This window comes from Macaca fascicularis, chromosome 13, assembly GCF_037993035.2.
Source record: "Macaca fascicularis isolate 582-1 chromosome 13, T2T-MFA8v1.1".
In the NCBI taxonomy this organism is placed as follows: domain Eukaryota; kingdom Metazoa; phylum Chordata; class Mammalia; order Primates; family Cercopithecidae; genus Macaca; species Macaca fascicularis.
Window position 1 is genome coordinate 17,441,496 of NC_088387.1, and position 25,733 is coordinate 17,467,228.

Sequence of the window (25,733 nt, forward strand, 5' to 3'; positions counted from 1 at the left end):
TATGAGAGCTCAAGGACTGTCTCAGCTCTGATAAAGTCATTAAAATATTTTTCCTTCTACATTAAAGCAGAAATGATGCTGGACTTTTTCTTAGGTAACATACCAATGAGGTATTGCAATCAAACCCTGTGCTTTGATTCCATCATTGACATTCACAAATGTCACAAATCTCACAAAGGTCAAAAACAGTCCTGATCTGACTCTCATGATATAAACATTTGCCAAATCACCAGATCTTACAAAGGGCTCTCAAGTTAGAAGAAGCTTCCTTCTTTCCTTTATGAGGCCAGCAGATGCCAAAGGTCACATGTGGATAGATCAGAATCTGGACTAACTTGGCCAGGTGACAAAATTAAGTCCTATAGCTGCCAAAACAAAACTAAAGGCCTTCTCTATGAGATTTAGCAACCCGTTCTGTTCCTACGGACTGAGAGACGTGTGGAGGATGAAGATGCACAGATGTCGCTATGACAGAAGACAAGGCACAGCAACAAACCCCAACGTGGGAATCACAAGTCCCACTCTGACCTTGTTTGTAAACAATTCTGGTCTTTTTATCTTTGGTGACAAGGTGTATCAAAGAGCCCCACCTAGATGATCGGAGCAATGTGGATGCAGATACCAAATACCTCTGTCACCAGGTACTCTAAATGCTAGAAGAGTCACTGCACTCCAGCCTGGCTAACACAAGAGAGATCCCTGTTTCTTAAAAAAGAAAAAAACAAAAAGGTAAGAAAAAGAAAAGATGTAGAACATCTCCTTCCCCACAGGGATCCCTCATGCTGCCCTTTTTGGCCAAACTCATTTCTCTCTTGTTCCTCCTCTCCTTAACTCATCTGTTTTTTATTTCTAAAATTTTGTCATTTCAAGAGTATTATTTAAATTGAATCACACCATGTATAACATTTCAGCACTAGGGTTTTTTTGTTTGTTTTTTGTTTTTTTTGAGACGGAGTCTCGCTCTGTCACCCAGGCTGGAGTGCAGTGGCGCAATCTCAGCTCGCTGCAACCTCCACCTCCTCCCGGGTTCAAGCAATTCTCTTGCCTCAGCCTCCCGAGTGGTTGGGATTACAGGTGCATGCCACCATGCCCATCTAATGTGTGTGTGTGTGTGTGTGTGTGTGTTTTTAGTAGAGACGGGGTTTCACAGTCTTAGCCAGGATGGTCTCGATCTCCTGACCTCGTGATCCACCTGCCTTGGCCTCCCAAAGTGCTGGGGTTACAGGCGTGAGCCACTGTGGCCAGCCTAAGATTAGATTTTTAAACTCCGTATAACTCTCTGGAAATTTGTCCAAGTTGTATACATCAGGAGTTCATTCCTCTGTTATTGAGTACTCTTCTATGGGATGGATGCGCTACAGTGTTTAACCAGACACCAGTCAAAGGACGTTTGGGTTGTTTCTAGATTGGAGCTTTTACAAATAAAGCTGCTATGAACATCTGTGTACAGATTTTTGTGTGAATGTAAGTTTTCATTTCTCTGAAATAAATAAGCACCCAGGAGAATGATTGCTAGTTATCCGCCTTTTTTATTTTAGTCATTCTAATAGGTGTGTGGGACATCTCTTTGTGTTAATTTTCATTTCCCTGCTGGCAAACAAAGTTCAATATTTTTGAATGTGGCTCTTGGCTATTTGTGTATATATATATATTTTTCACCATTCAGATCCTTCATCTACTTTGTAATGGAATTTTTGTCTTTTTATTATTGAGTTGTAAGAGTTCTTTCTGTATTCTAGATACAAGTCCCTCATCAGATATATGCTTTTCTCCATTTTATGGGTTATCATTTCACTTTTCTTGATGGTCTCCCTGAAGCAAAAAAGTTTTTAATTTTGATGAAGTATATTTTTTCTTCTCTGCCATCTGTGTTTTAAGGCAAGGTCCAGTTTATTTTTTTCTTCTGTTGCTGATACTTTTGGCATCACACCTAAGAAACCTCTGCCTAATCCAAGATCATGGACATTCACTCCTGCGTTTTCTCTTAAGACTTTAGTGGTTTTAACTCTTACGTTTTATGTCTGTTATATATTTTGAGTTAGTTTTTGTATGTGGTGTGAAATAGGGGTCTACCTTCATTCTTTTGCTTGTGGATATCCAGTTGTTCCAGCACCATTTGCCGAAAAGACTATCCTTTTTTGGTTTGTCTGTTTGAGACGGAGTCTCCCTCTGTCACCCAGGCTGGAGTGCAGTGGCGCGATCTCGGCTCATTGCAAGCTCCGCCTCCCGGGTTCACGCCATTCTCCTGCCTCAACCTCCCGAGTAGCTGGGACTACAGGCGCCTGCCACCACGCCCGGCTAATTTTTTGTATTTTTAGTAGAGGCGGGGTTTCACCGTGTTAGCCAGGGTGGTCTCGATCTCCTGACGTCGTGATGCGCCTGCCTCCCAAAGTGCTGGGATTACAGGCGCAAGCCACTGCACCCAGCCTACCACTATTCTTTCTCCATTGGATTGTTCTTGCATCTCATATGGTCTGGCTGTGTCCACACCCAAATCACATCTTGAATTGTAGCTCCCATAATCCCCCAGTGTTGTGGGAGGGACCCGTGGGAGATATTGAATCATGGGTGGTTTCCCCCATACTATTCTCGTGGTAGTGATTAAGTCTCGTGAGAGTTGATGGTTTTATAAAGCGAAGCCCCTCTTCCCTGGCTCTCATGCTCTTGCCTGCCACCAATGTAGGATGTGCCTTTCACCTTCCACCATGATTGTGAGGCCTCCCCAGCCACGTGGAACTGTGAGTCAATTAAACCTCTTTTTCTTTATAATTTACCCAGTCTTGGGTATGTCTTTATCAGCAGTGAGAAAACAGATTAATACAGCATCCTTGTCAAAAATCAATTGACTGTGAATGTGGCGAGTTGCTTCTGGACCCTTAATTATATTCTGTGGCGGTGATGTCTACACTTTTGCTAATACCACTTTTACTGTATTGATTACTGTAGCTTTGTACTAAGTTTTGAAAGCAGGAAATGTGAGCTCTCTACTTTTGTCCTCCTTTTTCAAGATCAAAATCATTTGGGCTATTCTGGGTCCTTTGCATTTCCGCTTGAATTTTAGGGTCAGCTTGTCAATTTCGCCAAAATTGCCATTTCCCATTGGGGTTTGCTAGTGATTGCATTCCTCTGTAGATAAATTTGAGAAATATAGCCTTCTTAATATTAGGTCTTCCAATCCATAAACATGGATTCCTTTCTATCTATTTAGGAGTTTTTAAATTTCTTTCAACAGAGTTTTGTAGTTTTCAGTGTACAAATCCTGTACTTTTTAATTGAATTTATTCCCATGTTTTTCTTTTTGATACTATTTACATAAAATTGTTTTCTTAATTATACTTTTGGATTGTTTACTACTAATGTTTAGCGAGCAATCACTTTTAGTAGACCTTTGATGAAAATCATTTGCTTTTTTTTTTTTTTTTTCTGACAGGGTCTCACTGTCACCCAGGCTGGAGCACAGTGTTGTGGTCACAGCTTACTGCAGCCTTGACTTCCTGGGTTCAAGCAGTCCTCCCACCTCAGCTTCCAGAATAGATGGAATATAGGCACGTGCCATGATGCTTGGCTAATTTTTTAATTTTTTTATAGAGATGGGGGTCTCACTATATTGCCCAAGCTGGTCTCAAACTCCTGGGCTCAGGCAATCCTCCTGCCTCGGCCTCTCAAAGTTCTGGGATTACAGGCTTGAACCACTACACCTTGCCAACACTTGGTGCAATTGCAAATTGAATTAAAGAAATATCTTCCAACATTCTAAACTGCCTTTATAAGTTTAATATACTAATTTTCCCTTTTAGTTATGTCAGTCATCTGACAATAAATTGGTTTTCAGTCTCTTAAATGAGCCGTTATATCGAGTAAGTTAAATTTGAAATATGATGAACTTTATATTCTCTTAAATGTTCCAACAGTTTGTTAACTTAGATTTCAACCTAAAACCACAAGTCTAAAGTAACTATGCAATTACACACCAGAGTCTAGGTCCCAAATCTCTAATATATTATCTGCAGAAAATTCCCAATGTGCAGACTTCTTAACACTGAGACACTAACACCTAAACTTTCCTGAACTCATGCAAATACTTTTGAGACTGGCATGTGTGTGCCTACTGGGAAGGGCAGTTGCTATCCCAGTTGCCTGCAGAACTTGTTGGCAATTTCACTCACCTAAGGAATAATCTAAAAGTCTTAATCAGTAATTGTAGCTGGTTCAAGCAAATGGACTTACACAAAAAAGTATGTACATAAATGCAAGCCCAAGTTTCTCATTAAGTTTTTTAAAAAGTCTTTATTTTGATGTTTTGTATCAATTCCACCTTTAATGCCTCCCAATACCTTTAAAATTATTTTTATTGTAATTAAATGTATACAGAAAGGTAATGTAATGATTTTTTTCCCTACTTTATTCCATTGTGCAAAAAAAAAAAAAAAAATGTATTATTTTCTATGCATTCCATGATGTGTAAAAAGATTGGGAAGTAAAATATAAGAAGGTTCTACTGTGCCAGGATCTTGATCCACATTTCCTTATTTAATTCTCACAACAGAAGGCAAAAAGGTGAGTGAATTGCCCAGGACAAGTCTCTGACTCCTAACCAGCTGGCTCTCAAGAGACACTTGCCAAAGGAAGAGATGGCCTATGCCTACCATTCACACTGAGGTATGAATTTATTTCTACAGTATTGTTTCTACTCTGCGTCTGAAATGAAAGACAAGTGTTTCATGTAAGCTGCACCAGTAAGAGATGGCTACGAGGCTGGCTGGTTTTTGCCGTGCAAGTGGTTCGACCAGGGGTTGCAGAATCCTCTGGCCTCATTCAGAGCTGAAAACACAGACGCCGTGGGGCCAGGAGTCCACCTGCCTTGGTTGTTGTGACTGCACTTGGGCAGGAGGGGAGTCAAGAAATAAAAGCAGAAGAAGCCTGGCACATAGTAGAACCTTCTTGTATTTTATTTACTTCCCAACCTTTTACATGACATGGCATGCATAGAATACAATACATTTTTTTTTTTTTTTTTTTTTGCTGAGAGTGTTTCCCCAAGGTGGAGGCTGTTTGGGGGAGCCTTGCTGATGTTACCATCTTCCCGAACGCATGGGAAATATTACCCATTTATCACACAAGCTGTCTGAGGACGCAGTAGCCTGTGAGGCCAGGGGAAGAGCCCTGGCTCCTCTGAACCTTCCCCTTGGTAACCTTCCACAGGCCATGGCGCTTCGGCAGGTCAGACCTAAGCCAGAATGCAGCCTCCTCAGTCACCCAGGCTGTGAGCTGTGGGCTGGTAGCCTGACCTGTCTGAGCCCAGGTGGGTGAGGAACCCTGCCCAGGGCCATAGTGGGGTGGAAGGACCAGATGTCACGTGCCTGGCACATCCTGAGTCCCACCTCATGTCCTTTCCCTCAACCTCCGTGTTCCCTCAGCTGAGCTGGGCCCAAACCTTCACCCCAGGGAAACGAGACCCAGTGACCAACTGGCCTGTGCTACCGCAGGCACCTTTGAAATGAGCCCATGGGAAGCAGTAAGAAAGCAGCAGGCTATGCTTGGGGAAGCGCCCATCCTGTCCACCATCCCTCCACCTTTCGCCATCACTCCTTACCTGACCCACTCCAACACAGGTGGCCAGAGGCAGGAGGGCTCCCCAAAAGCTCCTACAGGTTTCCCCTGCAGCTTCCAGCCAATTCTCACACAGCGACAGCTGTTCTTCTGGCCTTTGCTTGGGGTCTGAGCCCGAGCACACGTATCCACATGTGCGAGTTCAGGCTGAGCTCCCACGGTGGGCAGCACCCTGTGTGTGTGCCTGTGCATGTGTGCACGCATATGTGTGAACTAGGCAGGCTGTAGTTTCCAAAACTAAATTTGGCTTTTTGTGATTTGTAAGTTATTTACATCAAAGAATTTTAAAGAAGCACAAAATGAAATTAATTAAGTTAGAGTTTTAGTGGATCATCTCTGAAAAAGAAAAACTTTTAGTCTGTGAAACTGGATTTCTAAAAAATTCCAGGATTCCCCACAGCTAAAGGCACAAGGCAGGGACAAATTCTGGCCAGGATCACATGCAGGGGGCATAGGCAGTAAGAGTGAGAAATGGGGTTCAGGGCTCAGTTCCCCAGCACCTTGCTCTTCCTCTTTCTAGCTCCCCTGGTTTGTCTTTTCCGGTGTCTGTGAGCCCCTCAAGGCCATTTCTCATTCATCCTAGCACCCAGTACCCAGGGTCCAGCCAGCCATGAGTAGGTGCCTAGCAATCTGACAAAGAGTATTTAAGACTGGGTCCTGATTCTGTCTTTTGTCCCCTCCTTGGGTTCCCAAACTCTCCGTTTTCTGCTCCTTCACATTTAAATGGACCCCCAAATAGGACCTCCCAGCTTCTTTGGAGGTGTGGGCTCCATGCAGGGATGACAGAGGCTGGGGTCTGGAACCTTCCCCCAGTGCCGCCAAGCTGGAGCCTGCTTAGAGTTCACAAGTCATCACAGAGAATCCTTGGATCCTTCAGAGATACCACCCCTGGGCCTACTGGGTTCTGAGATGGCAGCCCTAGGGCCAACCTCATCCAGAAGTCATCACTCCCTGGGGGACTGTGAGGGTGTCATCGAATATCTGCCACATCTGCTGACAAGTAGACATCCCAGTGGCTATGGAGAAAACGTCTGTGCAAGGGCTTTGATCCTCCGAGGCTCCATGAGAACACTGCTATTATAATAGTTACTGAGCCTAGTAAAAAGTGTAATGATGCCCATATGTGTCATGATGTGGACCCAAAAAGGCAATGTTTAGTTCTTAGTGAATTCAAAGTACACAGATTCTTGAGAAGGACACAGCTGCCAAAGAGACTCAGGTCACCTCCCTGCGGTGGCCACCCTCCCCAGTGGCCAGTGCAGGCACAAGGATCTGCCACTCCCTGTTTAAACCCCCACGCCCACCCAGAGCTCCCCATTCCCTGTGGGAAGTCACAGGAACACCCAATCCCTGTGAGCCGGACCTTGGCCCAGGCCCTGTCGCTGGTCACCAGCCACCTGGCTGCCGCTGTGCCGGTGCCTTTCCTCATGCTGTTCCCAGCGGACTCTCCCCACAGACTGCCCTTCATCCTCCAGAACTCCAGCAGGGTGATCCTAGACCAGAAGGGTCCATGCGCGTGACCTGAGATCATTCTAGTAACTTTTGGGAGGTCACACTTTCTAGGAGGTCCCTAGTAAGTCCCTCCCCTCCACTTCCAGCTGGGGCTGGCGACCCCTCACCCTAAGACATGAGGCCTCTAGGTCTGTCTCATTGCGCTCCCGGCCTTCCAGGTTCTGGTGAGCAGGAGACCCTGGCCCAGGGTCAGGCACCCAGCGATGCTCAGCACCCATGCGTGCAACAGAACTCAAATCTTCGAGCTTTGGCTGAAAGCAAACATCATGGCTGTCCCAGCAGGCACGTGCTCCCAGGGTTACACCCTTCCTGGAAGATCTCAGCTTCTCTCACATCTGTGTCTCCTGAATCCACACCAAAGGAGCCTCGTTCAGAAGGGACCCCAGGACAGGGCACAGACACCTGTAATCCCAGCACTTTGAGTGGCCGAGGCAGGAAGATGGTTGAGCCCAGGAGTTTGAGACTAGCCTGGGCCACATGGCCAAATCTGTCTCCACAAAAAAATACAAAAATGAGCAAGGTGGGTGGTGCACACCTGTAGTCCCAGCTACTTGGGAGGCTGAGGCAAGAGGATCGATTGAGCCTCACAGGCCAAGGCTGCGGTGAGCTGTGATCTAGCCACTGCACTCCAGCCTCTGCAACAGAGTGAGACCCTGTCTAAAATAAATAAATAAATGAAAAATAAAAGGAAGGGGCACTGGGTTTGACTCGGGCCTCACGACATGCCCTCTCACTGCACGAAAGTGGCCCAGGGGCACAGTCTGCCCCTCTCTAGGAGGTGGCAGTGACCTAGGAGGGTCTTGGAGGGTATCTTCGCATGTCCATCAGTACATGGAGAAGTAAACTGAGGCACAGAGAGAAGGGCATGTGTCCCAGATGGTGGGAGTCAATGCTCGCTGGGGCAGCCCCTCCTCGGACCCAGGGGCAGAATTTCAGCAGCAGGTGGGGCCAAATAATATGGTCCAGGGTACGAGAAACACCTGCCTAAATTCATCTTATAGGGCCCTGGAGAGGGAGGGTGGGAGCTGGGGCAGGTCAAGGTGCCCCTGGAAGCTTCTAGAGACCTGGATACACACCAGACAGCAGCGGCTGATGAAGGAAACAGTTCGGCTTTTAACAATGTGTGGACAGTCATGATTCTTCCCCTGTAGCCCTGAGACCCCAGCGTCCTTAGCCACAGTCCCTCAGCTGCCCCAGGAGCTGCTAGCATGAGCTGGTGTCCCGTTTTAGTGTAGGCGTGCCCTGAGACACTGCGGGTGCTCAGTGACCTGACTGAGCAAAAAGGGGCTTCAAGTGGAAGTCCCTCTTTCAGTCACCTCCGTGTCACTCCTGCGCCTGCATGGGGTGCCTTCCCGGTAAGATTCTGAGACCGTGCATGGGCCGGCCCCAGCTCCTGGCTCTGCCCACCTGATGTCACCCGAGAACGGCCCCTCCTAGCCTTCGCGCGGAGCCCAGGCGCCACCCAGTGGGGCATTTGGGTAACCGAACTCAGCTCTCAACCAGATCCCCGCGTCCAGCGGACTCCCCAGTTATTTTCTCTTAGAAAGGGCCTTAACTCTGCAGCGAGACATAGCTCCATGATCTTAATGTAAAAGCGGCGGGATTGTTTCCTCTCATGGTTGAGGGCATGTCGCCGGGTAGGTTCCTGCCAGGTGTGATGATGCAAATCAGTAATGATTCTTCATAGGCTTTCAAACCTATTTCAGGCGTACTTGCACATGTACCTCTCACCTGCACCTTGGCATAACCTTACCAGCTTGGTCAGCTGGAGCCATCGTAACAAAACACCAGATGACTTAAATAACGACATTTTATTTCTCACAGTTCTGGAGGCTAGAAGTCCAGGATCAAAGTGCCAGGTGATTCCATTCCTGGTGAGGGCTCTCTTCCTGGCTTGCAGGTGGCAGCCTTCTCACTGTGTCCTCACATGGCAGAGAGTGTGAGCTCTCTTCCTTTTCTTATAAGGACACTGGCCCTATTGAATGAGGGTCCCATCATTATAACCTCATTTAACCTTAATTATCTCCTAAAAACTCTGCCTCCAAATACAGTTACATTGGGGGTTAGGGCTTCAACCTGTGAATTTGGGAGCTGGCGGGGAGGACACAATTCAGTCCATAGCACTCACCTTGACGTAGCTACAACTTAACATGAGGGCGCCTTGACATAACTACCTCTTACCATATCTAAACCTTGAAGTAAATGCACCTTGACGTTGCTACACCTTGTTGTAATTATACCTAACTGCACCTTGACTTAACCTAACCTTGGAATAACTCCTTGGCAAGATGGAATGAGCCACCTTGATGTAACTTACCTTGACATACGGTGTGGGAACCCCTATGCATCCCAATTTATGAACAAAAATTTGAGTCTTTCAGCAGTGGCATGACTTTTATGAGCTGGCAAGGCCAGAAAGAAGCAGAAGTGACCTCCTTCACGTTCTCCTTCCTGCTTCCCTGATCTCCAAATTTGGAGCCTGGGTCAGGTAGCTTGTGGGCGTTGACTCTAAGAGAGTCATTCCCCCCCATGCTCCGTTCTTCCTAAAAGTGACAGTGTGTTTCTGAGATGTAAATCCCATTTCCTTCCTACTGCTGCTCTCAATGCTTTACTTCTGATACCAGAAGTGTGGGCATTTTCCCCACACCAATCACTTCTCCAATTCTTGGAACACCAATTGGGTGTCCTATAATTTAACTCAATTCTAATACCATCTACCTGGAAGTAGTATCAGATCCCACCCATTATGGGGTAAGTCCCACAAAACCACCCCCATTTCAGCTGCCAACTGCTAGTCCAGGTTGGCACCTGTGCTTCTGACCAGCTATAAACTGGAGGTTTCCACAACCCCCTCCTCATACTTGATAGTTTGCTAGAATGGCTCAGAGAACTCAGGGGAACCGTTTAGTTATAAACGATAGAACTCAGGGATGCAAAGGCATAAGAATGATATAATGGACTCTGGGGAGTTGGGGGGCAGGATGGGAGGGGCGGAGGGATGAAAGACTACACAATGGGTACAGTGTACACTGCTCAGGTGGTGGGTGCACCAAAATCTCAGAAATCGCCGAAATCACTGCTATAGCACTTATCCCTGTGTCCAAACACCATCTGTTCCCCCCAAACTATTGACATAATAATAATAAAAAGGATAAAACTCAGCGACAGCCAGTGGAAAAGAGGCACGGAACCAGGTATGGGGAAGGGGCATGGAACTTACATGCCCTCTCCAGACACACCACCTTCCCATCACGTCCCCATCACTTCCACGTGTTCACCAACCCAGAAGCTCCCCCAACACCATCCTTTTGAAAGTGTTCATTATGTTGGCATTTTTCAATGGAGGCTTCATTTTGTAGGCATGATTGATTAAATCTTTGGCCACTGGTGATTAACTCCATCCCCAGCTTCTCTCCCAAACCAGAAGTCAGCAGTCAGTCAGGCTGAATATTTCAACCGTCTAATCACACGGTTGGTTTCCCTCACAACCAGTGCCTTCCTGAGGCCACTCAGGAGCCCCTATCCCCCTAGTCATCTCATTAGTTACAAAAAGTCATATATCACTTTGGAGATCCCAAGGGTTTTAGGAGCTCCGTTTCTTATTATAAGTCACAATGTTGGTCTTCACCTAAGAAGCAAAGGCAGAGGAAGGAGGTGCCCTGAGCAGAGCTGCTCCAGCCAGCTCCGGCTTCCTTCACGGGGACTGAAGACTCCTGCTCCGTCTCACTCAAAGGCCACAATTGCTACTCCTGGCCCCCAAATCCACCTGCTTCTCCAGTGCAGCTCTGGCATTTTTAAAGCCATTGTTTTAGCAGTTCCCTCAGAAGAGGTCCTCATACACAGGTCCTCAGGGCTCTGGAGGCACTCAGTGCATTTTTATCAGCACTATGAAGAAAGAAAAGAACTTTTACCTGAGGTCTGAGGGTCCTTTTAAATTATCAGGTCCAGAGAGACAATAAAATGAGACAGTAATCAACCTTGAGCTACGAATTCAGCTCTTGAAACTGCTTGCTAATCACAAGGAGCTATAAATTAACCTAATAAAGCCACACCAGGCACTAAACCACGCAGTGCAGCCTCACAATGTAGAGCCAATCACAAATCAACGTTATTTCTTTTTTTTTTTCTTTTCTTTTTTTTTTTTTTTTTGGCGATGGAGTTTCACTCTTTCACCCAGCCTGGAGTGCAGTGGCATGATCTTGGCTCACTGCAACCTCTGCCTCCCTGGTTCAAATGATTCTCCTGCCTCAGCCTCCTGAGTAGCTAGGTAAAGGCACCCACCACCACACCTGGCTAATTTTTTTGTATTTTTAGTAGAGACAGGGTTTAGGCATGTCGGCCAGGCTGGTCTCAAACTCCTGACCTCAAGTGATCTGCCCGCCTCAGCCTCCCAAAGTGCTGGGATTACAGGTGTGAGCCGCCGCACCCGGTCTCAATGTTATTTCTATAAACCAATGAGAATTCCTGATGGATTTATATCAGCCCACTTGTTGTCCCCCCTTTTTGCCTTTAAAAAACTGATTGTAACAAAGACCCAGTGAAGCTCATTTCTAAGCTTCCTTGGGTCTGAGTCTTCCAGGCAGCTGTCCTCACTTTGGCTCAAGTAAACTCTTTATATTTTATGCCTCAACCTCTTTCTTTTAAGTCAACACCTACTAGTGCTGAGTGCAGAGCCAGAGGTGGCCTGGAATCAAGCTGGGCCCTTCCTCAGCTGGCCAGGCTTCCCGATAGCCAGGGCAGCCTTGGCTGTGCATGGTGCATGGCCCTGTAGGGCCACCAAAGCTGGACCGGGTCCTGGCAGTGGCAGGCCAGTGTCTTCCTCTTTGCACAGGTGGGAAGCTAGAGTGAAAGGAACTAATCCACTACAGCGCAGGCCAAGGAGAAAAGAAAGAAGCAGAGAATACCCCTTTTCCCCTGAGATGTAGAAGGTGGGTTGGGGGTGAGGACTGGGAGGGCTTAAGAGCCAGCCATGTCATCCATCCCTGTAGCCTGGCTGTGGCTTTTGCAAGTCCCCATTCTTTTCAACAGTGTGAGCAGAGCACTCAGAGCTGAGGTTGGTGGGGACAGGGAGGGTGCTGGGCATAGGGAAGGGCAAAGATGATAAAAACACCCAAGAACCAAACCCCTGCTCATGGAACCTCATAGTCTTGTGGGGGAGACCAGCACTGCATGAGCGGGTAACGCAGGGCAGCACAGCACGGCACAGCATGGCATGGCACGGCATGGCACAGCACGCACCCCAGGTGCAGAGGCACCCAAGGAGGCAATGATTAACTTCACAGAAGGGCCAGGGGTTTGAGAAAGACTTTGAGATAAAAAGATAACAAGAGTTTTTCATGTAGACAAGAAGAGGGCTTCCTGTTCCCAGGGAGAGGGAATAGGGAATGGAATGTCCACTGCATGCATGGATGCAGCAGCAGGGCTGAGCTGGCCACAGCTGCTGTGCTGACACTGGACCATCAGGGCTGGACGACAGGGGTAGCAGGAGCTGCAGCTGGACATAAGGCAAGGTCATACCTGTAATTAAGGCCTGGGAGGTCACTTTCATGAAGGTTTGAACTTTATTGTGAGGGCAGGGAAGGATTTGGGGCCAGAGATGGGCTGAATCTGACTATGGCTGAGAGACTGGCCCAAGTCCTTGGAGATGCTGCCTGACTCTGGAATGCAGGTTCTGCAGTACCCAGGGCCTGGGAGGTAGGAGGAAGAAGACCAATTCCAGGTCCATTCTGGACGTAGAGTCTCTGGATCAGGCCTGAGGGAGGACCAGGCTTTGGAGCGAAGTCCCTGGTGAACCTTCGGAGGGAGTGGAAGGTGTGAAAGCGCATTTCTACCGGGCTGCAGTGCATTCGGCTGCATGTATCGTGAGCTCAGCCTAGTGGGGAACGGATTTTGTCATCTTGGACTTCTTACGAAGTTCAGGCAAAGAGGTGGCTGGTGTTGGTCGAACAGCTACCAGCATCTGGGCTTCTATTTTTGCCATCTCTTTGGCCATGAAGTCCTTATCCAAGGCAGGAAGAGGAGGTGGCAGTGTAGTGGATGTGGTGGCACCCTGCCCAGGTCACCTGTTCAAGCCAAGGCATTCCCTACAGGTGCTGGGGAGAGCAGCTGCTACAGATGCCTTCACCCCTGCCTGGGAACTACTGGCTGACATGACAGACGAAGTCTGAGCCCACTTGACTCAAGGCAGGGCAGCTGCAGGGCCAACCAGCTCCAGAGCTCCCTGCAGTATCAGCCACAGCCTCAGCTGCAACCTCGTTTCCAGCCAGCTTTTCCCCCTGCCCCATCCTGCCTCCCTCATCTGTCCCAGTTGCATCTCCCAAAAGCCCCCACAGTAAACCTGCATGCACAGGGCTCTCTGTCTCAGAGTCTGTCCCCGGAAAGTCAGTCTAAGACAGCCAGTTGTATCTGACCACCGTCTCAGAAAAGCAACCCCAGCCGTGGAGCAGACCTTGGCTTCTCTCTCAGTGGCCAGAATTGAGCCCTGGTTGCAAGGGGGGCCAGGCACAGTACAATCTCAGGAGTGTGCTAACAAAGGAGAAGGCAGGAACGAGTGTGAGGGGCACTGACTGTCACAGAAGTTTCAGACACTTAAAACCACACATTTAATTTATCAAATCCCAGAGAATGAGAAAGTGAGAAGACAGAATGCCCCGAGACAGTTAATGTTCCTGGGATGATGTTTTGCATGTTCTGATAAGCTGGGTCTGTCCTTTGAAAAATTCTTATGGCTATGGGCTGAGATGAGGAAGAAAAGGTGGAGAAATACAGAGGCTGGCATTTAAGAAGTCTTGATCTAAGTGTTGACTGCAATGTATTCTGGATGTGAAATCTGGGCTGTTTGCTCATCTGTCAGATGAGGACATGATGCCTCTGAGGAGTGGCTGTGACCCAGCAAGGGAGGCGATATTGTCATTGTACTGAGCAGGGCTGAGGATGGCCAGGCAGGAATGAGGCTGGGAGGAGAGGACTGGGGAGCAGGGTGGAGTTCCTCAGGGGCTGTGTCAGGCGAGGCAGGGCAGGGAGGAGACAAGCCAGAGATACTCCATCTGGCTAGAATCTCCCACAGGTGTGACCCAAGGCACAGAAACTGGGGTGGAATGAGGGTGGACTCTGGTCAGTGGGACGCAGTAAAGTGGGTTGTAACCAGTGAGCTGGATGTGTGGCCCTTCAGGGGATAGAGATCCTAGACGTGGACTCAGAAACCAGTGTGTTTCCTGGACCCTGCTGGCAAGTAAGTTACAACAGAAGAGGCATCTGCGTGGGGCCTTGACTCACCCCAGGTATTTTGCCACTAATTCCAACATTCCTTTTCTGAGAACACAAACATACATGGAGATAGAGGGGTTTATCTATCAATCCCATTTCACACCTATACACAGAGCCCTGGGCCACTGAATCAGTAAAATTTATGATGATTAACCTTCTGCACAGGGGTGGTCCAGCATCACCATGGAAACCTCACACCCTTCTCCCAGCCCAGGAAGTGATGGAGGGTGATGGGTAGCCACAGTGCCAGGAATCAGGCTTGGACAGAGGCACGTGTAACACTGGAGATGACTGATGGAGGGCGAGAGAGGCTGTGGAGCAAGGGAGCTCATCACCTGCTGGTGTCCCATGGAGGACCAGATCCACCTGAGTGAAACTAACAGCACATATTGGGATCTGAACTCTGCAGATTTTGGGGAGGAATTGGTAATCCTCCTTCACAATCCCTCCCTTTGAACAGGAGCTCGCCTTTTACTCTCAAGTCCAGCCTCTATTATTACTGAGATGTGCTTCCCTGCAGATTCCTTCTAGGGTGGGAAGTAGGGCCGTTAGTTTCTCTGCAGCCAACCCCAGAGATGAGGATGGTGTTTGTTTTCCAAATTTTAACACTTTATTGTGCTTTTCCGTATTTTAAAGATCATAGCCCAGTCATTGGCCAAAGCAGAGCCTCTGGCTATTTTGGACAAAGCTGCAAGTCAGAGCTGCTCGCTCAGTGTGGGGCATCTGGTGTGGCTAGTGGGACCCTGTGTCTCAAAGCACTGCACCCCCAGTGCCCAGCACGTGCTGGGGCCTCAGGAGATGGTTGTGGGATGTCCGGGTCTAAGTTTCCCCATAGCTAACCCTGAGACAGGACGGGTGAAGGATCCTGGGAAGCCCAGGGGAAAAGATGGGTGCAGAGCCTGGAAAGGAGAAAGCCTGTGAGGCTCACACCAGAGCCCACTCCTGCTGGGGCCCCTGTGGAGCCTGTGGAGAGCCTCGGGGTGTTCCTTCCAGAAGACAAGAGCCTGGGGAGACCCCTGCACTGAGAGGAGGGCTGCCCTTCAAACAGAAAGGCAGCAGCACTGCAACAGCGCCAGGTGGACTCTGGGGGCCCAGGATGAGCCTCTAGTGTCTGCACAGGGGATGGGAGGCCGATGTTTGTTGAGACTTGGACAAGCCTTGCAGGGTGGCAGGAGACGATGGCCAACGTGCAGCAGAGAGCCATGCGGGGGCCAGCTCTCCTCCTACTGAGCCCTCTTCACCTCTCCCAGCCCCTACTGGTGCGCTCCCAGTTTTGCCTAAGCTGTGTGAGTTTGGTTTCTGGAACTTGCACCCAAACTGTCCTTACTGAAGAACAAATGACATTATAAACCCAAAGGCCTGGGGACAAATGTGACCTCCCTTTGCTCTTGCTCTAGAAGCAAGGCTGGGTGGCTGGGGAGCTGCGGTCCCAGCCTAGGAGAACTTAGGTTGTGAAATGCTCCTAGGGGTGCTTTCAGCGAAATTACTGACAGCACCTAGGACCTGATGGCCAGTTCCAGATGCCAACAAGATGAAGTCGACCAACTGCTCCTTTTTACCATACAAACAACTTTTATTTGCATGTGGCTACTTAGTAAATATTAAACAGTGATCATCCTAGACAGCTGCCAGGTAACAAAAAGAGAGACACATAGAGGCTTTTCAAGGTATCAGGTTGCAAAAAAAAAAAAGTATCAAAGTGATCAGAAAGTGAGCAGCAAGCAGTAGTGATGCCAGAATTTTCTTTGCCATGACTCCTGTAGTTCTGTCCCTGCCCCCGCAAACCCCAGGAGGGGAAACAGGTTGATACAAAACTGTAAGGTCTCAAACCAGTTAGGACAAGTCCCTTTCTCATAATAATTTATTTCATTCCCAATGACAGAAGGCATGTGCAGTTAAAGGGCTGTGCCCCACTCGTCTGGGTCAGCAGAAGAGTACAGCTTTCTTTGGAAAAATATTTACTTTAAAACCAAGCACCTTGATTTGATATTTCAGTGTGCACAACTTTGCCCATCTAGGTCCTGGTGAGCCCTGGCCCAACCTTGTGGGCACCACCATTCTGCCAGGCCTCAGAGGGCCACCGGGTGCTTAAGAGAATGTGAGGGGGGTGAGTGCAGGTGGAGGAGCACGCTCCCTGGGACACGAGTCCTTCACTCCTCGCTGAGATGATGTGGCAGCCTTTTCTTCCAATGTGGCTGTGGCGGAAGAATGCATGGATGTAATGTTTTTGCCTTCTTCCCTGGGGGTCTTTTCTGAGGAACCAGGCACCGTCTAGTTCTTAAGAGGTGGAGTCCTGGAATCCTGACCCAGGCGCCAGCAGCTGCGCAGTTTCTGAGATGTCAGACTCATGGAGGAGCAGGCTATGCCCTTCCCTCCCCACTCCCCACCCCTCAATACCCAGGTCTAACTATATAATGATTTATTTTCCCCACAAATCTTCCTCAAAATTGGCTTCATGCAGATTTTCCTTGGATCCCAATGCTGGAGAGGAAAGGGGAAGGGAAGTGGGAGGCTGGTGGGCAGGGTGGCTTGATCCTGTCAGCCTCCCGGGGAACTCAGGACCACAGCTCCCTAGTGCAGGCTCAACAAGGCACCAGGAACAAGGTCTGTGCATCTGCATTAGATCTGAAGGCCTTGGCAGCACCTCTTCAATATTAAGAGAATCAGACGGGGCGTGGTGGCTCAAGCCTGTAATCCCAGCCCTTTGGAGGCCGAGGTGGGTGAATCACGAGGTCAGGAGATTGAGACCATCCTGGCTAATACGGTGAAACCCCGTCTCTACTAAAAATACAATAAAATTAGCTGGGCGTGGTGGCGGGCGCCTCTAGTCCCAGCTACTCGGGAGGCTGAGGCCAGAGAATGGCGTGAACCCGGGAGGCGGGGCTTGCAGTGAGTGGAGATCACGCCACTGCACTCCAGCCTGGGTGACAGAGCGAGACTCCGTCTAAAAAAAAAAGAGAGAGAGAATCATCAGAATCAGACTGAGTATTCCCCTGGACCTACTCTACGGAAACCCACAGCTGAGGCAAAATCCCCAAACAGACTTGACATTAGTGGAACTGGGATTCTCCATCAGTGGAGTGAGGGCTTTGATGTGAGTTGTCTAGAAGAGCAAGTTCATGGTCAGATAATTCCAAGAGACAGTTGTTTTCCCAGGAGAAAGAAAAGCGTCGTCCTATTCAGCAGAGTGAATTTAAATGTCCAAACAAAGTGTGGTGTCATCGCTCAGTCTGCAAGGATGCTCTGTTAATCCTGTGGATGTTTTTTGGTGGATCTTCTGTTTATCATCCAGATGGCAAATGTTGGAAGCTGCTTTTGGGGACCAATAATTTGGGCCCAAGGAGCATTTCCCCCTTGGCCTGGCACCTGTGCATCAATGGTAATAGATGCTGAAGGCATGGAGGATGTAGAGCAGCGTGGTGATGAAGGCGAAGAACTGGATGGAGGTGGAGAGCGACTGTTAGAGACAGCAGCGAAAACTCTTGCCCACCCGCCAGGGACCCTCAGCCCCACTGCCCAGGAGGCCACCCATGACCCTGCCTCCTCATGACGCTGCCTCCTCGCCTCCTGCCTGGCCTGAGGGCAGCAACCCCTGGCCAATGACTCCCTCTCCTGGAAACTCTCCATCATGGCATCCCTGGGGCCATCCTGGTGTCCTGCCCTGACTGCAGTCTCTGTCTCACCTGCACCTGGCTGTGAAGCAGGTTCACCTCCACTCTAGCCCTGGGCCCATATCCCACACTGACCTCCTGCCCGAGGCCCACTCTCCTCTACCCACCTCCAGCAAACCTGTGTTCTGAGCACTCCTACAGCTCCCCTCGCTGGTCCAGAACTCTGCTCTGAGTGGCTGCTTATCAGCTCCTTGTGACTGTTCAGACCTCCTCCCGCATTTCCTGGCTCACACTGAGCCCCTGACATTTCCTCACAAGCCTCACAAGCCCAGTGGGCCCCAGGGTCCTCCTCTCGCCCCGCTTCCTGAGCCTGACGCCTGTGACCCCTGACTCCTCCTGCCTCCCTTGCCAGCCATGTGCAAAGCCACCCCAAAGGCTACTGATTTCCCTGCCTAGCTCATGGGACATGCATTTCTCCCTTGTCTCAGCCACCAGCATCCCTCAGCAGGACTCCTCATGGCCTCACTTGTCCTTTTCTGCCTGCCCTGACCCTTGAATCTGCTGCACCATTCAGGCAGGGCAGGCAGAAGTGGACAAGTGAGGACGCTTCTCACTCATGGGGAGAACACGACCGTGTTGCCCCACATTGAAGCTGTGTGATGGCTCTGCTCTTTTCTCAGGATAGGGCCTGTCACCTTCACCTTTCGGGCCCTTCCAAACATCCCAGCCCCACTCTGCCCCACTGTCCACTCACACGCTCCTCATTCAGTCAGTCAGTCAACAAATATCTTTTAAGCACCTGCTTTCCTTCAAGAACAACTGTGGGTATAACAGTGAAGAAAATATTCAAACATTCCTGCCCTTAGGGAGCTTACATTTGAGAGATAAGAAGCAGACAGCAGCAAGACAGACAAGTAACACATACATGGGTTAGATGGAGGTAAACGCCACCCACTGTGGGGTGCACTGTGACCCTCTGGGGTGGCCACTAGATATTTCAGCTGCCTTCCAGCCTGTCTGCCTCCCTTCCCTCCTCATCAGGGGAGTTTAACTTCCTAAACCTGCAAGTCCAGCAATGGCCCCTGCAGCCCTCCATGGCCCAGCCTGTCCGCAGCATGGCACCCTGCTATTCACCCATGGTCAGCTGTCCCAGCCACACCACCCTCCTGGCTGCCCTTGAGCATACAGAGGGACCTTGGCAGGGGTAACTGCCTGCTGGGATCTTAGCAGGGGTAACTGCCTGGTGGCCCCTGCCTCCTTCTGTCCTCTTGACAGGGACTTCCTTGATGCCCCCTCCCCTGAGACCTTGGCATTCCGCTTTCCCCTTCCCTGCTTCTTCTTCTCCCAATAGTTCAGCCATGCCGAGGGATGTGGGCTCCATTCCAAAGACAGTGGGTGCCACTGAAGGATTTTCAGTAGGAGAGAGACACCTGTTCCAATTTGTGTTTTGGAAAAAAAAAAAATTCTGCAGACAGTGTTGGGGGTCTAAGAGAGAGGAAAGCTGGAGTGGGAACGATAGAAGGTAAAAGAGGACCCCTGAATGTGGGTGCACAGGTTTACAGGGACACACATCCCTCTCCCCTGCTCGCGTGGCTCCTTCACTTGAGGGCTCAGGGTCTATGCAGCACAAGGCAGAGTTAGACCTCCTGCACTAAACATCTTCTAGCCAAGACTGCTATCCGTGGCCAGCCCACTCACCGAGGCTGCCGTGTTAATGTAGTAAATTCTCGGGTCCATGATCTCAGAAACAATCGTGGCATGTGCTTGTAGGACGGCAGCACTCATGTACAGGATGCCAGTGGTCCCGTGGTACAGGCTGTCCTGGAAATGCAGAGCAGAGCCACGCATGGCCATGTCAATCAGGTGAGCATTTTCCTCTCTGACTACATAGCTGTAAAGAATGAGCAAACGAGGCAGGCCAGCTCCCCCAGACTCCTGCTTTTTTTTTTTTTTTTTTTTTTTTTGCAGTGTGATTTGGTTTGGCTCTGTGTCCCCACCCAAATCTTGTCTCCAATTGTAATCCCCACGTGTTGAGGGAGGGACCTGCTGGGAGATGACTGGATCATGGGAGCAGTTTCCCCATGCTGTTCTCATGATAGTGAGGGAGTTCTCATAAGATCTGATGGTGTAAAAGTGTGACACTTTCCCTCTCCTACTCTCTACTGCTGCCATGTAAGGCATGCCTTGCTTCCTCTTCGCCTTCCACCATGATTGTAAGTTTTGTAAGATCTCCCTAGCCATGCAGAACTGTGAGCCAATTAAACCTCTTTTCCTTACAAATTACCCAGTCTCAGGTAGTTCTTTATAGCAGTGTGAGAATGGACTCATACAGAAAATTGGTAATGGGAGTCAGGCACTGCTATAAAGATACCTGAAAATGTGGAAGCAACTTTGGAACTGGATAATGGACAGAGGTTGCAACAGTTAGGAGTACTCAGAAGAAGACAGGAAGATGTGTGAAAGTTTGGGACTTCCTAGGGACTTGTTGAATGATTTTGACCAAAATGCTGATAGTGATACAGACAATGAAATCCAGGCTGAGGTGGTCTCAGATGGAGATGAGGAACTTATTGGGAACTAGAATAAAAGTCACTCTTGCTATACTTTAGCAAAGAGACTAGTGGCATTTTACCCCGTCCTAGAGATCTGTGGCACTTTGAACTTAAAAGAGATGATTTGGGGTATCTGGCAGAAGAAATTTCTAAGCAGTAAAGCATTCAAGATGTGACCTGACTTTTCCTGAAAATGTACAATCATATGCATTCACAAAGAGATGGTCCAAAACTGGAACTTAAGTTTAAAAAGGAAGCAGGACATAAAAGTTTGGAAAATTTGCAGCCTGACCATATGGTAGAAAAGAAAAACATATTTTCTGGGGAAAATTTCAAGCTGTCAGCTGCAGAAATTTTCATAAATAATGAGGGGCCCCAAGACAATGGGGAAAATATCTCCAGGGCATTTCAGAGATTTTCACAGCAGCCCCTCCCATCACAGGCTCAGAGACCTAGGAGGGAAAAATGGTTTTGTGGGCCAGGCTCAGGGCCCTGTTGCTCTGTGCAGTCCTGGAACACAACACCCTGCAACCCAGCTGCCCCAGCTCCAGCAGTGGGAGCCAAGTTACAGCTCGGGCCATTGTTTCAGAGGGATAAGCCCAAAGCCTTGGCAGCTTACACATGGTGTTGGGCCTACAGGCATGCAGAAGGCAAGAATTGAGGTTTAGGAATCTCTGCCATGATTTCAGAGGATGTATGGAAATGCATGGATGTCCAGGCAGAATCTGCTGCAGGGGTGGAGCCCTTATGAAGAACCTCTACTAGGGCAGTGCAGAAGGGAAATGTGGGGTCGGAGCCCCTACACAGAGTCCCCACTGCGGCACTGGCTAGTAGAGCTGTGAGAAGAGGGTCATCATCCTTCAGACCCCAGAATGGTAGGTCCACTGACAGTTTGCATCAGGCACCTTGAAAAGCCACAGACACTCAATGCCAGTTTGTGAAAGCAACTGCAGGGGCTGTACTGTGAAGAGCCACAGGGATGGAACCGCCCAAGGCCTTGGGTGCCCACTCTTTGCAACAGTGTGACTTGAAAGTGAGACATGAAGTCAAAGGAGATTTTGGAGTGTTGGCATTTAATGGCTGCCCTGCTGGGTTTAGGATTTGCATAGGTCCTGTAGCCCCTTTGTTTTGACCAATTTTTCCCATTTGTAATGGGAGCATTTATGCAATGCTTGTACCCTTATTGTGTCTTGGAAGTAACTAACTTGCTTTTTGATTTTACGGGCTCATAGGCAGACAAGACTTCCCTTGTCTTAGATGAGACTTTGGACTTAGACTTTTGGGTTAATGCTGGAATAAACTGAAACTTTGGGGGACTTTGGGAAGGCATGATTGTATTTTTAAATGTGAGAAGGACATGAGATTTGGGAGAGGCAGGGGTATAATGATATGGTTTGGCTCTTTGTCCCCACCCAAATCTCATCTCCAATTGTAATCCACATGTATCAAGGGAGGGACCTGGTGGGAGGCAATTGGATCATGGGGCAGTTTCCCCTGTGCTGTTCTCATGATACTGAATGAGTTCTCGTGGAGTCTGATGGTTTAAAAGTATGGCACCTCTCCCTCCCCTCTCTCTCCTGCTGCCATGCAAGGCATGCCTTGCTTACCCTTCACCTTCCACTATGATTGGAAGTTTCCTGAGACCTCCCTAACCATTAGGAACTATGAGTCAATTAAACCTCTTTTCTTTATAATTTACCCAGTCTCAAGTAGTTGTTTATAGCAATGTGAGAATAGACTAATACACAGTGTTTTAAATGTAATATCTATGTCATAAGCAATGGCAGATTAATAAAGATCAGTATATTTCAGTTACCCAAGTAACAGTTACCCAAGTAAGATCTACAGTAAGAATGAATTGTCTATCTGTGAAATTGTGAAGAAGAAAAAAGAAGTGCATGCATAGCATAATTGGGGTTCAGTACTATCTGAGGATTCAGGCTTCCCTTAGGGGTCTTGGGACTTGTCCTCCAGAGATAGGGGGACCACTGTATACTGTCTTAGGTATGCTGAGGAATTGTTTACTTTGTATACATGTGATAATGTGAGAAAGTTGGCGGGTTTTCTGGGAAACATACTGAAGTGTGTTGAATAGAATGGCATGATGTTTGGGGTTTGCTTTAAAATTCCTTAGTGGGGAAAAAGGCTAGATGAAACAAATGTGGTAAGGTCTTGATAATGCTGCAATATGGGTTATGGCTACATGAGGGCCTATAATACAATATTCTGCACTTTTAAATATGTCTTCAATTGTTCGGTATGAAACACTTTTAAATGGTTTTTTGAGATTATGCGATAACATAAAAATTAGTGACGTAATATTAAATGAAAGCATCTACATCCAAAATTATTTGTAGAGTATAATTTATATAAATATGTGTGTATATATATATATGTGTGTGTGTGTGTGTGTGTGTATACTTTGCATATAATTCATGTGGGATATGGAAGAAATAACCTGTCACAGGGATTGTGATAGAGCCTTGAGATGGGACTGATTTTTTCCTACTAGCATTTTCTTCAGCGTTGCTCCAAGGATTTTACCAGGAAGAAAATTTAAGGGAAACACATCAGAATATGCTTGATCACAGGGCATTGTGTGTTCTCCTAACAGGGAAGGCAGTGAAGGGGAATACAAGGAATGATTTACTCTTGCAGAGAAATGTCTTCATTTTGGCCTGGTAGTAACATACTAAGATAAAATGTCTTGGCTCCATAGAAGCCTAGCCCAAGATACCTCCCTGCCCAGAAAGGCCAATTGTCCTCACCCAACCCAGGACGTCCACCCAGGAGGAGCCATGCTGCTGGTTCTTACCAGAACTCTCCAGGATTCAAATATTTTGTAAAATCCAAACAAGTAAGACAACAGGAACATCAAGGAGATGAGAAACGAGGTGATTGAGACATACATCACCCATCCTTGCAGCAATGGGAATACTACGTGGGTGGCGGCTACCAGGGTCCAGACCAGGAACCCAAATATCTGGAAGATAAAAGCATAAAAGAAGGGGCTTCATTAGCTAGTATGGAGCATGTTTCTCTTTGCAGGGCATCTCTTTTCTGTGTCTAGCTACAAGTTCAGGTGAAATTAGGAGGGAACCAAGAGGGAAATGGGGAAGGAAGCCTGGCCCCTCTGAGTCACGGTAAAGTCAGGTCTGATTGTTAGAAAATTCAAGGGGTTAATGCAGAGGTCACAAACAGAGGGACTCAGCCAAGTCTGGCCTGTGAATGTGTCTTTTGGCTCAAGCAGTACTGGCATACACACTTTTAAACAATTCTGAATAAGTTCCCAATGTTTAAAACAGGATATTTCACATGGAAAATCCAGATTTGGGACATTTCTTTAGAAATCTGTGGTTCTGGCCACAGGGTACCCATTTCTCAGGCCAGAGTAGACTGAAATGAGTTGTGACTGTCTCTTTAAAAGGACCTGGAGTCCTCAGTGGACCACATCCCCTCACCCAATTAACCTCACACCCTGCTATGGGACATTCCCTGTTGCTCACTGACACTGTGGAATTACTAATGAGATAGAGCTTATTTTTGTGTATTTGTTAGCCACTAATATTTCTTCCTCTGTAAAGTTTTTTATTTTTTTAATCAGTTAAATATTTTAAAATAGATTTTTCTTTTTCTTATTGATTCATAGGAATTCTTGCTAATGGTGTGGATTTCATGGACTGTCATAAACATTGCAAATATATTCTGCTAGCATTCACATACTTTATGGTTTCCTTTGATTAACTAAGCCCGTAATTTTAAGGCAGTTGAATATGTCAGTCTTTTCCTTTATTGACTATGTTTTTATCAAGTTTAAGAAATTCTTCTCTATTTTGAGTCATGAAGATATTCTTGCATCCAAGATTTTCCTCCTGAGATAATTTTCCTTCTTCCTGGAGTGCACCCTTTAGTAATCTCTTTAGTGAAGGTCAGTGGGTAGTAGTCAGTTTGATTTATTAGAAAACGTCCTTAAATTTCCCCTGACAATTATTTTCTCTGCACACTTCCGAGATGTATTTCCGCCATGTTGTATATTTCCCATATGCTTCTGTTGTGTTTTGGCTTCCACGGTTGCTGCTGAAAGGTCAGCTGTCAGTTGAACTCTTGCTTTGTAGGAATCTGTCTTCCTTATTCGGCTGTATTTAGTCTTCACTCTGTCTTTAGCATTCTGCAGTTTGTGAAACAGTGATACCATGTGTTGAGAGGTGGATATCTTTTTATTACTCCTGCTTAGTGTTCATTCTACATTTAATATCTGAAAATTCCATTCACTTGGCCTTAACAGCTTGATTCTGCAGTTTATGGCTTCCATTAACTTCTATTCTTGTTCACTTGTTTCCTCTCATGTTTAGTGAATTTTGACTGGGAGCTCATGTCTGTGGAGGTAGCTCAGTTCTGAAAGATGTATCAGAAACTTTCTAGACCAAACAACTTCACTCACTTTTTTTTCTTGAGGGAGTCTCTCTCTGTCACTCAGGCTGGAGTGCAGAGGTGCAATCATGGCTCACTGCAGCCTCCAACTCCTGAGATCAAGTGATCCTCCTACCTCAGCCTCCTAAGTAGCTAGGACTACAGGTACATACTACCACACCTGGCCAATTTTTATTTTAATTTTTGTAGAGACAGGGGCTTGCTTTGTTGCCCAGGCTGGTCATAAACCCCTGGCCTCAAGCAATCCTCTTGCCTTGGCCTCCCAAAGTGCTGAGATTACAGGCATGAGCCACTATGCCCTGTCTTCAAGCCCTTGTCTATAGCTCAGCCAAAAGATATACAACTTGAGTTCTGCTTTCCAAACTATATCCCTAGCTTTCTGGGACCAGCAATTCTTATATTACAACTGGCCAATACATAGACATAGATATGTCACCCTTTACTTTCTGAGGCTTCCCCTTGCTGTTGTCAGCTGTTGTCTTTGAATTTATGGAGCATTCTTGGGCTCTTAAGGAGAAAAGGGGAAAAGGAGATGAGAAGCTAGAACTGAAGCTAGAATTTGCCTCTTAAAGCACCAGTTCTGGGAGCAAATTCCCCCTTAACAATCAAAATCCAAGTGAATTTTGGAAGTCCTAGGCTGGTCTGAGATTGCCGGAGAATGAGTCAAGGCCTGCTTGTCCTAGGGAGGGGGCGGGAGGGATGGGAGCCGCTGTCCTCTGGCTCCCGCTCAACTGTGCTGTTGCGTGTCAAT

General features: G+C 47.7%; 1 protein-coding gene across 2 annotated transcripts in view; it reads right to left on the minus strand.

The window, feature by feature from the left end:
• Window positions 1–15,940: 15,940 nt before the first annotated feature.
• Window positions 15,941–25,733, minus strand: part of MALL (mal, T cell differentiation protein like) — a 32,434-nt gene continuing 22,641 nt past the window's right edge. Inside the window, exons 2-4 of one of the 2 annotated variants that reach the window (XM_005575245.5) lie at window positions 23,367–23,534; window positions 19,698–19,820; window positions 15,941–17,824 (exon numbers count right to left, since the gene is read on the minus strand). In XM_005575245.5, coding sequence (XP_005575302.2) covers window positions 17,762–17,824; window positions 19,698–19,820; window positions 23,367–23,534 — 354 coding nt within the window. In that variant the 3' untranslated portion in view covers window positions 15,941–17,761. The remainder of the gene's footprint in view (window positions 17,825–19,697; window positions 19,821–23,366; window positions 23,535–25,733) is intronic. The other variant, XM_045368876.3, reaches the window with a different exon arrangement.